At 42.5% G+C, this 13703-nt stretch overlaps 1 protein-coding gene across 1 annotated transcript in view; it reads left to right on the forward strand.

Annotated features, from left to right (window-relative positions):
* The window catches only part of LOC114652309 (granzyme A-like), a 28810-nt gene extending 15707 nt beyond the window's left edge, over positions 1-13103 (forward strand). Inside the window, exons 4-5 of the mRNA XM_028802629.2 lie at positions 7961-8227; positions 12505-13103. Of these exons, the coding sequence (XP_028658462.2) occupies positions 7961-8227; positions 12505-12657 (420 nt within the window). The 3' untranslated portion in view covers positions 12658-13103. The remainder of the gene's footprint in view (positions 1-7960; positions 8228-12504) is intronic.
* Positions 13104-13703: the final 600 nt, after the last annotated feature.

Raw genomic sequence — 13703 nt, forward strand, 5'->3', positions numbered from 1 at the left:
AGTCAGTGAGTCAGTGAGGGCTTTGCCTTTTATTAATTAGTATATATATATATATACAGTAATCCCTCCTCCATCGCGGGGGTTGCGTTCCAGAGCCACCCGCGAAATAAGAAAATCCGCGAAGTAGAAACCATATGTTTATATGGTTATTTTTATATTGTCATGCTTGGGTCACAGATTTGCGCAGAAACACAGGAGGTTGTAGAGAGACAGGAACGTTATTCAAACACTGCAAACAAACATTTGTCTCTTTTTCAAAAGTTTAAACTGTGCTCCATGACGAGACAGAGATGACAGTTCAGTCTCACAATTAAAAGAATGCAAACATATCTTCCTCTTCAAAGGAGCAAACAAATCAATAGGACTGTTTGCTTTTAAGTATGCGAAGCACTGCGGCACAAAGCTGTTGAAGGCAGCAGCTCACACCCCCTCCGTCAGGAGCAGAGAGAGAGAGAGAGTTAGAGAGAGATAAAAAAAAATCAATACGTGCCCTTTGAGCTTTTAAGTATGCGAAGCACCGTGCAGCATACTTAAAAGCTGCACACAGAAGGTAGCAACGTGAAGATAATCTTTCAGCATTTTTAGACGAGCGTCCGTATCGTCTAGGTGTGCGAACAGCCCCCCTGCTCACACCCCCTAGTCAGGATCACAGATAGTCAGCGCAAGAGAGAGAGAAAGAAAAGTAAGCTGGGTAGCTTCTCAGCCATCTGCCAATAGCGTCCCTTGTATGAAATCAACTGGGCAAACCAACTGAGGAAGCATGTACCAGAAATTAAAAGACCCATTGTCCTCAGAAACCCGCGAAGCAGCGAAAATCCGCGATATATATTTAAATATGCTTACATATAAAATCCGCGATGGAGTGAAGCCGCGAAAGGCGAAGCGCGATATAGCGAGGGATTACTGTATATATATGTAGATATGTATATGTATATATATATATGTGAATGTATGTATGTATGTATATACAGTATGTATGTCTATATTTATATATATATATATGTGCATATGTATATATATGTGTATATATATGTACATATGTATATATTTATGTGTATATATATATATGTACATATGTATATATATATATGTAGATATGTAAATTTGTATATGTATATATATGTATATGTGGATGTGTATATGTATGTATATATAGATATGTGTATATGTAGATATGTATATATATGTATATATGTATATGTATATATATGTTTACATAACCTCTTTAACACACTACTTCTCCGCTCCGAAGCGCGGGTATTTTGCTAGTACAGTATAATTCCATATTGCCATTGTGCTCAATGGAGAGTCATTATGATTGGAATGCCTTTTTATGAAGAATACATTTATTTTATTATGAAGATTAGGTGTTTCCCCTTATTATTGTCATATCTCAGCCAGGTTTTTTCCTCTGGATGGGATTCAAGTCCATGTTTAATGTCTCTTTTGTTCATTATTGATTTGTTAATTTATGTACTTAAAATTCAATTCTTTATTTTTGTTTTTGTCTATGTTTATATGTAGCCTATGTTACGTACCATGTCTTTTAGGGGTGGTTCCCCAAGAGGCAGGACCACCTGGTTATCACCACTGCTCTCCACCCTATATATTGAAGGGCCTTCTTTAGTTTCTGGTAGTTCAGTTTAAATGCACTAGGGACTGCAGTGTTTACTTGTATTTTGTGGTTTCCTGGAGTTTTTGAACCTATGCTCTGTGTTTGACTTTGCTTTGGGATTCTGTTTTGGGACTGTGTTTGCTGTGGCTTGCCTTGCCTTCTCCGGGAATTCTTTTTGTGCTGTAAGGAGGTTCTTGTGCTACAAAGCACTTTTGTTAAAAATAAATCTTTTATTTTATAAAGATTCTTCAAGCCCACTTTTGTTTCTAGTTGGAGTTTTGGAAGTAATCCCCCTTTAATGGGCATTTTTGGAAGTATTGATGGGACTTCTCCTCCTTGAACCACCACCTTATCATGGTGGAGGGGTTTGCATGTCCCAATGATCCTAGGAGCTCTGTTGTCCGGGGTTTTATGCCCCTGGTAGGGCCACCCAAGGAAAACTGGTCCTAGGTGAGGGATGAGACAAAGAGCAGTTCAACAAACCTCCAATGATGAAGCAAAACCTTGGACGACGTTTTCCCTTGCCTGGACACGGGTCACCGGGGCCCCCCTCTGGAGCCAGGCCTGGAGGTGGGGCTCAATGGCGAGCGCCTGGTGGCCGGGCCTGCACCCATGGGGCTCGGCCGGGCATAGCCCGAAGAGGCAACATGGGTCCCCCTTCCCATGGGCTCACCACCTATGGGAGGGGCCAAGGAGGTCGGGTGCAGTGTGAGTTGGGTGGTGGCCGAAGGCGGGGAGCTTGACGGTCTGATTCTCGGCTACAGAAACTGGCTCTTGGTACGTGGAATGTCACCTCTCTGAAGGGGAAGTAGCCTGAGCTAGTGCGTGAGGTCGAGAGGTTCCGGCTAGATATAGTCGGGCTCACCTTGACTCACAGCTTGGACTCTGGAACCAATCTCCTTAAGAGGGGCTGGACTCTGTACCACTCTGGAGTTGCCCCCGGTGAGAGGCGGCGAGTGGGTGTGGGCATACTTATTGCCCCCCGACTTGGAGCCTGTTCATTGGGGTGTACCCCACTGGATGAGAGGGTAGCCTCCCTCCGCCTTTGGGTGGGGGGACGGGTCCTAAGTATTGTTTGTGCGTATGCGCTGAACAGCAGTTTGGAGTACCCACCCTTTTTGGAGTCCCTGGAGGGGGTGCTAAAGGGCATACCTTCTGGGGACTCCCTCGTTCTGCTGGGAGACTTCAATGCTCACGTGGGCAATGACAGTGAGACCTGGAAGGGCGTGATTGGGAGGAATGGCCCCCCCCCCCCGATCTGAACCCGAGCGGTGTTTTGTTATTGGACTTCTGTGCTCGTCACGGATTGTCCATAACAAACACCATGTTCAAGCATAGGGGTGTTCATATGTGCACTTGGCACCAGGACACCCTAAGCCTCAGTTCGCTGATCGACTTTGTGGTCGTGTCGTCGGACTTGCGGCCACATGTCTTGGACACTCGGGTGAAGAGAGGGGAGGAGCTATCAACTGATCACCACCTGGAGGTGAGTTGGCTTCGATGGTGGGGGAGGATGCCGGTCAGGCCTGGTAGGCCCAAATGTGTTGTGAGGGTCTGCTGGGAATGTCTGGCAGAGCCCCCTGTCAGAAGTAGCTTCAACTCCTACCTCCGGCAGAACCGTGACCACGTCCCGAGGGAGGTGGGGGACATTGAGTCAGAATGGGCCATGTTCCGTGCCTCTATTGTTGAGGCGGCTGACCGGAGCTGTGGCTGTAAGGTGGTCGGTGCCTGTCGTGGCGGCAATCCCCGCACACGCTGGTGGACACAGGCGGTGAGGGATGCTGTCAAGTGAAGAAGCAGTCCTACAGGACCTTATTGTCCTCGACTCAGGACTTTGTGGGTCGGTGGGGGGAGTACTTCAAAGACCTCCTCAATCCCACTAACATGCCTTCCAATGAGGAAGCAGAGCCTGGGGACTCGGAGATGGGCTCCCCCATCTCTGGGACTGAGGTCACCGAGGTGGTCAAAAAACTCCTTGGTGGCAGGGCCCAGGGGTGGATGAGATACGCCCGGAGTTCCTCAAGGCTCTGGATGTTGTAGGACTGTCTTGGTTGACACGCCTCTGCAACATCGCAAGGACATCAGGGACAGTGCCTCTGGATTGGCAGACCGGGGTGGTGGTCCCCCTCTTTAAGAAGGGGGACCGGAGGGTGTGTTCCAACTACAGAGGGATCACACTCCTCAGCCTCCCTGGAAAAGTCTATTCGGGGATCCTGCAGAGGAGGGTCCGTCGGATAATCGAACCTCGGATTCAGGAGGAACAGTGTGGTTTTCGTCCTGGTCGTGGAATAGTGGACCAGCTCTACACCCTTAACAGGGTCCTGGAGGGTGCATGGGAGTTTGCCCAACCAGTCAACATGTGTTTTGTGGACTTGGAAAAGGCATTTGACTGTGTCCCTCATGGAATCCTGTGGGGAGGTACTTCGAGAGTATGGGGTACCGGACCCCCTGATAACGGCTCTTCGGTCCCTGTACGATTGGTGTCAGAGCTTGGTCCGCATTGCCGGCAGTAAGTCGAACCCATTTCCAGTGAGAGTTGGACTCCACCAGGGCTGCCCTTTGTCACCGATTCTGTTCATAACTTTTATGGACAGAATTTCTAGGCGCAGCCAGGGCATTGAGGGGGTCCGGTTTGGTGGACTCAGGATTGGGTCACTGCTTTTTGCAGCTGATGTTGTCCTGTTTGCTTCATCAGGCCGTGAACTTCAACTCTCTCTGGATCGCTTCACAGCTGAGTGTGAAAAGGCTGGGATGGGAATCAGCACCTCTAAATCCAAGTCCATGGTCCTCAGCCGGAAAAGGGTGGAGTGCCCTCTCAGGGTTGGGAGTGAGATCCTGCCCCAAGTGGAGGAGTTCAAGTATCTTGGGATCTTGTTCACAAGTGAGGGAAGAATGGAGCGTGAGATCGACAGATCGGTGCAGCGTCCACAGTGATGCGGGCTCTGCATCAGTCTGTCGTGGTGAAAAAGGAGCTGAGCCGCAAGGCAAAACTCTCAATTTATCAGTCGATCTGCGTTCCTACCCTCACCTATGGTCATGAGCTATGGGTAGTGACCGAAAGAACAAGATCATGAATACAAGCGGCTGAAATGAGTTTCCTCCGCAGGGTGTCTGGGCTCTCCGTTAAAGATAGGGTGAGAAGCTCAGTCATCTGGGAGGGGCTCAGAGTAGACCCGCTGCTCCTCCGCATCGAGAGGAGTCAGATGAGGTGGCTCGGGCATCTGATCAGGATGCCTCCTGGACGCCTCCCTGGTGAGGTGTTCCGGGCACGTCCAACCGGGATGAGGCCCCGGGGAAGACCCAGGACACACTGGAGGGACTATGTCTCTCGGCTGGCTGGGAACACCTTGGGATTCTCCTGGAAGAGCTAGAAGAAGTGGCCGGGGAGAGGGAATTCTGGGCATCTCTGCTCAAGCTGCTGCCTCTGCGACCTGACCTCGGATAAGCGGAAGAGGATGGATGGATGGATGATGGGACTTATGTGCTTTTTGGACTCCCAGTCTATGACAATTATAGGATGTTGATATCCCCCTGTAGTGGGCATTATTGGAAGTGTTGTGGACTAAACTCTTTAGTGCCAGTTCCCTTCTTGTGCCACACAATGTGTGTTTTTTTGCACTTTTCTTTCGATTAAATGGGGACATTCGGGCTGGCACCCAACATTTCTCCTTATGGCCCTGCAGTAGCTCTTTTGACAATTATATATATATATAATCTCAATAGGCCAGCACGGTGGTGCAATGGTAGTGCTGCTGCCTCACAGTAAGAAGACCTGGGTTCACTTCCCGGGTCCCCTCTGCGTGGAGTTTGCATGTTCTCACTGCGTCTGTCTTTGGACTGTGGGAGGAAACCCACACATTCAGGTTAGGTGCATTGGCGATTCTAAATTGTCCCTAGTGTGTGCTTGGTGTGTGGGTGTGTGTGTGTCCTGTGGTGGGCTGGCGCCCTGCCTGGGATTGGTTCCCTGCCTTGCGCCCTGTGTTAGCTGGGATTGGCTCCAGCAGACCCCCGTGACCCTGCAGTTAGGTTCTAGCGGTTTGGATAATGGATGGATATATATCAGTAACGGCGCACTGCATGATAACATGCAGTTAATACGCTTGACTTGAATATTCTTAGTTTTCATCCTCTTTCTCTGTACGTTTAGCATTTGTTTGCTCAGAGGTTGATGCGCTTGCTGCTTCCTGAGCAGCTCTTCTTTTCTCCACCCTAGCGACCCGCTTCTTCTCTTCTCTCGTCTGCATCTTTTCGCGTTAAAACTGATTAAGTCAGTGATTGTGTTGCAATTACTTAGTATGTCTTCTTTCATTTTTCACTTAAGCTGGCACTTAAATCTTCAATCTGCCTCAAGAATGATTTAATATATGAAGAGGTAGGGGAAGTGACAGCAAAGGTGGTAGGGAATGAGAACAGCGCCCTTACGCATGTGCTGAAAGGCCGCCCTGCTGGTTGATTCTACAATAAAATAAAAATAAAAAGAAGGAGAAGTCTTGGAGGTCAATCATCACCCAAAGCAGATAGTAGAGGTCACGTAGAATATGTGTACCAAATTTCAGGTCAATAGTTCAAATGGTTTGCGAGCCACAGGTGATTTAAAATCCTGGACAGACAAACGAACAGTCCCGGTAGTGTATGTTATATATACACCTGTAGAAATAAAATAGTAAGTTGCTTGAATTCCTTTTTGTTTCATCGTTGGTCTTTTTATTTGTTACTTTGTTTGTCAATCACTCCAAAAAAAACTGAACGAAGTTTCACTAAATTTTGTATGTGCATTGCCATTAAAATGCTTGGTAAAAGGTTTATTGGGGAGAGAGGTTTTAATGGAAGGGGAAAATCTATAAACTAGTACCAACACAGGAAATACATTGTGCAGGGGCTGATGGGAGGATGCCAAACACCATACATACTTACACATTTTTCTTCTCAACTATTTGGATAACACTTTTATTGTCTTGCAGGATTACATCTTTGTCTTAGAGTAAGTCTTTTTTCTCTTATTTTGGGTTGAATTTAGCCATGTTGAATTTCCAAAAGACCTTGGCTAGTACACAGCCGGCTTTAAAGAACTGAAAGATTAATATATTCTGACTTGTAAACATGTTTGCTTCCTTTATTTTCAATATACAACAAATAAAAAATTGAACCAATATTATTTAAAATGTATATTCAAGTAACTATCAAGTTAAACAAACTTTATGCCATAATTATGAGCAGGGTCATTGATTTGTATTGATCCTTTCAGGCTTTCTTTAGTCTTTACTTTTATGCCTAAAGCTATACTGTTCATGTCACTGATTTCATTTTATATTTAAGATGTTTAGATTTTTTTTAATATACATAGTTTATCACCAAGGAGATATTGTCTTTCCCAATAACCTCTGGAGGACAGAGTGCAGTGTCAGCCATTTTACAGCACCCCTGTAGTAATTTTCAGGTTAACGGCCTTGCCGAGGGGCTCAACGGTGTAGGATCCCCTCTGCAATGGGATTTGAACAGGCAACCTTCCAGACAGCAGCACAGGTCCTTAGCCACAGAGCCACCATTCCATTTTCACAAGATATCTTCCATCCATCCATCCATTTTCCAACCCGCTGAATCCGAACAGGGTCACGGGGGTCTGCTGGAGCCAATCCCAGCCAACACAGGGCACAAGGCAGGAAACAATCCTGGGCAGGGTGCCAACCCACCGCAGACAAGATATCTTCCTGTTGTTTTTTTGTCAGTAGCACAATGTAATTTTTAGCTGTATGACTGTTTTTTTTTTATACCTTCACTATTGTCTGTATGAAAACTTGTAAACATCACCATTTGACTGGAGTGACATTGTAGTGTGGTGGGTGTTGCTGCAGCCTCACTGTCTATCCACTGTCTGTGTGTAGTCCATATGGTGTCTCAATATTCTTGATGATCTGTCTGGGTATTCTGATTGCAGCCTTCCATTCAAAGACACACTTGTTAAATCTAAATTACTTTAAGTTGACAGGCACATGTCACAGTAGAGCATGGGCCATTAAATCACTTCTAAATAATAAGCAGTCTTAATACAGAGTATATATTCCTACAAATTAAGGTAAAACACAGCAATAAAATAACTTTAAATTGAGCTGCATTAAGGTGAGCGTGGTTGACTGTGCCCTGCAATTGACTAGCATTCCAACCTGAGTTGTGCAGGCCAGGCTCTGGCACCAAGTGATCCTATAATGAACAAATTAAGTTCAGAAAACTGAAGGATGGATGGACAACCTGATTGACAGTAATGAGCTGTATTCACTTGAGAAATTTCTTTTAGAATTCCGAAAACCTGAGAAACTAATTCACTGAACTCTCTTTTTCTATTTCTAGCTACATGGAAATGCAACCTTGACTTCAGCCGTAGACATTCTCAGCTTGCCTGAGACTGCAAAAGATGTTCAACCCAATACCAAGTGTCTTGTTGCAGGATGGGGAAAAACTGCCTACAATGGAAAAGTGTCAGACGATCTCAGAGAGGTCAATGTTACCATTACAGATTGGTCAGTCTGCAAAGATTCTTATGCTAAGGTCAAAAAGAATGTAACCAAGAATATGATCTGTGCTGGTGACAAGAATGGAAATAAAGATGCCTGCAAGGTAACAAATCAGTTGTGACTCCAATATGTTTCTATGCTATGCCTTTTTTAACCAAGGTTACATAATGATGTTAAGGTGTCCTGTAGCTTCATTTGGGATGTTTGAGATGATGCAAAGTCATTTGGGTCAGTTATTGACCTACTGTTTCCATTAACACTAGAATTTCTGAAGCCTACGAAAAAATTTGTAATCCAGCCCACCTTAAATCCCTTAAAAAACCTCTCTTTTGTTTTGTAAATGCATCGATCAGCACAAGCAGCCTGCTGCCCCATACCCCGCCTTGACGGAGGTCAGCTCGGGCAAAAACTTCTCCCAGCTCACGCCAAGGCTCCTTATCTGCGTGTGAGATCTGGAGCTGTATAGGGTAAATAACACAGTATATCGTTATTTGGAATACATGCATTTCATGTGTGTTCCGTGTCTACAAAGATCTGGGTAAGTGTAGGATGAAAGGAAATAGTGAGAAATGCTGAAAAGGAGAAACTTCTTCCATGTTATACTAATAATGACATGAAGTGTATAATGTGTGAAGACTTTAGTCCAAATATCTAATAAACATGTGTGCTTTTATTCAAGAATATACAGTAAATGTGGCTGTCAATGAGTTATAAACTGAAGCTCAAATGTCAATCAACAGGGAGTTTACAGTATTCTTGAATGGTGCAGAGGTAAGAATTGCTGCCTTACAACCCAAAGGTCCCAGGTTTGAGACTGGGCACTCTGTGTTTTGAGTAGTAAGGTGCTATTATTATTATTATTATTATTATTATTTTTATTTCTACAATATAATAACAACATACATTTGATTTGAGTCTGTAACACTGTAACACTGTGTAAATTTTGGCTACTTGTAAATGTTAGCACTTATTTTTGTATTATTCAGTTTTATTCTCTCAGTGATGCTCACGTGGTACAACGAACTTGCCTCTCCCTCTCTGAGTTGATGGCATTTATCTCGATTCTTTTCACAAGAGCAGCGCTGTGGCTGATGCCTGCTCAGAACTATTTGTTGTACCGGAAATCAAAGATACAATGTCCCATGACCGCTATCAGACTGGACAAAGGAAGGACCGTAACAACGAACAACTTTTTCACAGCGACAGGAAGAGGCAAGTTCGTTGTACCACGTGAACATCACCGAGAGAATAAAACTGAATAATAAAAAAACAAGTGCTAACTTTTACAAGTAGCCAAAATTTACACCAGGTGTTGCAGACTCAAATCAAATGTATGTTTTTTTATAGTGTAGAAATAATAATAATAATAGCACCTTACTACTCAAAACGCAGAATGCTCAGTCTCAAACCCGGGTCCCTCAGGTTGTAAGGCAGCAATTCTTACCTCTGCACCATTCAACAATATGTGTAAACTCCCTGTTGATTGACATATGAGCTTCAGTTTTTAACTCATTGACAGCCACTTGTAAATTGAATTCATTTTTTTTTCTTTAGTTATATTCTTGAATAGAAAAGCATGTGTTTATTTGATATTTGGACTAAAGTCTTCACACATTATACACTTCATGTCATTATTAGTATAACATGGAAAAAGTTTCTCCTTTAGGTATGTGTTCAGCATTTCTCACATTTCCTTTCATCCTACACTTACCCCGATATTTGTAGACACCGAACACACTTGTGTATTCCAAATAACGATATACTGTATTATTTACCCTATGCAACTCCAGATCTCACACACAGATATGGAGCCTTGCTTGAGTGGGAGAGTTGAGCTCCATCAAGGCGGGGATGGGCTGCTTGTGATGATCGATGCATTTAGTGCTCTTGTATTGGATCTGCACTATCCATGCAGTATGATTGCATACTGTTGCAGTGTGCATCTTAAAATCAATGAATGGGAACAAAGTTTCATACCAACTTAAATCACCTCATGAGCATTTCTAACTCACTTAGCGTGCACACTCTAAAAAGAGAAAAAGGGCTCTTTTTGATTTAAGGTAATTTTAGTAGTTGTAATGAACTATATTAATATGTTTGTTCACATAACGTAATTTTTTGCTTTACTTCAAATTGAAAAACCTTGCTGTCGCTTAATGTAACTTCTTCTATTTAGTCTAAAGCAAAAAATCGCTTTGGAGACCTTGCCGGCTCCGACCCCTGTGATGTCACGTCCAGGCTCGCACCAATGGCAGAAGACCTACATGAGCCCGACCCCTTTGACTTCACTTCCTGTCTCCCCCTTTAAAAGCCTCCACCTTTTCCCTATTCCCTCAGTTCTGTTTGGACTCGGTTTTGTGCACATTAGTGCTGTATGTATTATTTTGAAAAGCAACTTTGCAGCCAGGAAACCAAATTATACGGGTGGCTGCCCCAAACCTTTATATGACTCTGCCTTGAGTTTGTGACTATATATATATCGAATTTAAGTTGGCATTACAGTGAATACAGTGGGTTGGAAAATGGATGGATGGATTTGGAATGGGCAGTTCTTCTATATAAATTACATTTTAGTGATACTGCAGGAAATCACTCAACAGAAAATTTTACAATACAATATAACCAATTGTACTGATCAATAATATGTAGTCAAGTGCATTAACTTATATAGTATTCATTATGTACACAAATACAGTGTAAAATGGAACAAAAATCAGATCAAATGAATTACTTAAATAGTGTTCAATTTGAAATGAAACTCAAATAAAGTAAACAAGCTGCTTTGACAGACAGATTGGTCCAGCATTTTTCAAGTTATTTCTTCACATACATGGCATATTTGCATTTGTCACACAAAATTGTTGTCTAAAGTTATTTGTTTTCTATAAATGTAAAAAATATCTTGCCCGCACTGGCACTTTACAATGAAGGCTATGGAGAACGGGGGAAACACTTAAAAACCTATCAAATACGTCTATTTTTCAGGCCAAGACAGTTGTCAAAAATTGATCCATGCTTTGCCATTACACACACTTTGTGAAATAATTGATACACGTTATTTTTCAAACAAAAAAAAACCACCAGTATTATTGAGATTCAGACATTTTGAAAGAAGACCAACCAACCCTCCGGCGGCATCCAAGGATCCTGACAGGGTTGTCCCTCAGGACTACGACTCCCATAAATCCCTGCGGGAGTCCTTAATGGATCCATGCCAGTGGAGCACTGCCATCAATCATACTGGGGGAGGAACTGCCCTGGATACATCAACTCTCCCTCTTTGTCGATTAAGTTATCCCTTTGTAAGGGATGTTGCTTCAGCTCCATCCCAGTTGGGTTATGCCTCTTTCCATACTGTCCTTCAATTATGGCGTCCCAGCCAGGAAACGATCCAGCAAAGGGCAGAGTGGTGGCTCTGAGGCTAAGGATCTGTGCTGGTATCCCGAAGGTTTCCGGTTCGAATCTCCGTCACTGCCAAAAGAGATCCTACTATGTTGGGCCCTTGAGCAAGACCCTTAACCTGTAATTGCTCCAGAGGCGCTGTACAATGGCTGACCCTGTGCTCTGACCCCAAGGGGTATGCGAAAACTAACAAATTCCTAATACAAGAAATTGTATAAGGTGAAATAAAGAACAAAAAAAAAAAAAAAAGCACTCACACCTTGTAGTCATGGTGCAGTGGTTTTCCCCTACATCCTAAGTAATCTGGAATGTAGTTCAGCCCTGTATAGGTTTGTGGAAGGGAGCGCTTCATGATGGATTGGAAACCTGCCCGATGTCAATTATTTAAGACCCTAACTTTGAAAGGTCAGGTTGAGATAATGAATGGATTCATAAAAAAGGATGGATGGATAGGTTTTTAGACTATGAATAAACAGTCCAGTCTATACATTTATTTTCATCTTTTCACTTTCCAAAACCTGATAATCACAGTAAGGTGTGAAGAAAGCCAGTGTCAATCCCAGCATCAGCAGGCTTTACCCCCACATCCCATTATTGATGGTAACCCATGTTCTTGAAATATCTTAAGGGCTGTACACACCTTTAACGGTCCAGGTCAAGTTGATAATAACTTCAAATCCAGCGATTTTAAGCTCTCTACATAGATGTTGGCAGAAAAATCTTGAAGCCACAAGCTCACTAAATAGTAGATCAGCTCTGAAAAGCTACAAACTGGATGTGAACAACAGAAAAAAATAAAATAATCTAACAATATTCAGTTATAAAGTGGAATACACAGAACATTAGAACAATCTAGACGAGAACAGGCTATTCAGCCCAACAAAGCTCGCCAGTTCTCTCCACTTATTTCTTCCAAAAACACATCAAAGCCTGACTTTTTACTCTCATGACATGCAGAATCTGTGTTTTCTGTTTTAGGGGGATTCAGGAGGGCCACTAATATGCAACAAATCATACACTGGAATCGTCGCTTTTGGTGAAGGCTGCGGAGCAACAAAGTATCCGGGAGTCTACACACATCTGACAAATGAATACCTGAAGTGGATTAAAAAAGTGATACAATCCTACTAAAAACGGGCAACAACAAAACATTGGATAGTGTTCATGTTATCATTACTCTGCTATTTCATGTTTAAATGAACCACTTCACAGTTTCAGTGATACTTTTATCTGAAGTGTGCAAGGCTTATTTGTTAGGTAGCACTAGCCTTAAAAATCCTGGCCTACTTGTACAAATAACCCAAAATTTGTTGTTTTTTTAGTGCTAGACTATAGGTGTTTTATAGATCATCTGTGTGCAAATATCACATAATGCACTTACTTTGTAATTGCTTTGTAGAAATTATTATTTTAGTTAACTAATTTTAGGGGTAGGAGGTGAAGCATTTAACTTTTTTGGATGAATGTTTTCTTGATTTTTGAACGTATTATGTATTACTGTTGGTATTTTGTTCTGTTTAGTAAAATTAAATTTTAAAAAAGGTTAATTTTGTTGACTTGTATAAAATAAATGTGCAGGAACAATGAAAACATATCTTTCTTTAATCAGAAAATTTGAAATTTTAGTAAACTCTAATTTTTACCACGGTTCCTTACTATTTCAAGTTCACTTTTACTGTTTTGTGCACACAGTACAAAGAAGTTTTTATTTGCACATTTCCTGTAGACTAATAACAGTGGCATAATATATACAGCAGACAAAAATGACAAGAAAGGTTACATCATAAATAAAATATAGCATGAGATATAGGATGCACAGCTGAAGTCAGAAGTTTCCATACACTTAGGATGAATTCTTTAAAACTCACTTTATAACTCCTCCACAGATTTAATACTAACAAATTATAAATGTGGCATATCATTTAAGACATCTACTTTGTGCAGAACAAAAGTATTTTTTTTTCCAATAATGTTCACAGACAGCTTATTGATTATATCATAATTCCAGTGTGTCACAAGTTTACATACGCTTTGTTAAGTGTGCCTTTAAACAGCTTGGAAAATTCCATAAAATGATGTCAAGCCTTTAGGCAACTAGACAGTTAGCTTATGATAGCCAATTAGCCCAACTGGAGTCAACATGTGGATGGATGTTAAGGCCTACCATCAAACTCACT

Source organism: Erpetoichthys calabaricus, chromosome 5, assembly GCF_900747795.2.
Source record: "Erpetoichthys calabaricus chromosome 5, fErpCal1.3, whole genome shotgun sequence".
Lineage (NCBI taxonomy): Eukaryota > Metazoa > Chordata > Cladistia > Polypteriformes > Polypteridae > Erpetoichthys > Erpetoichthys calabaricus.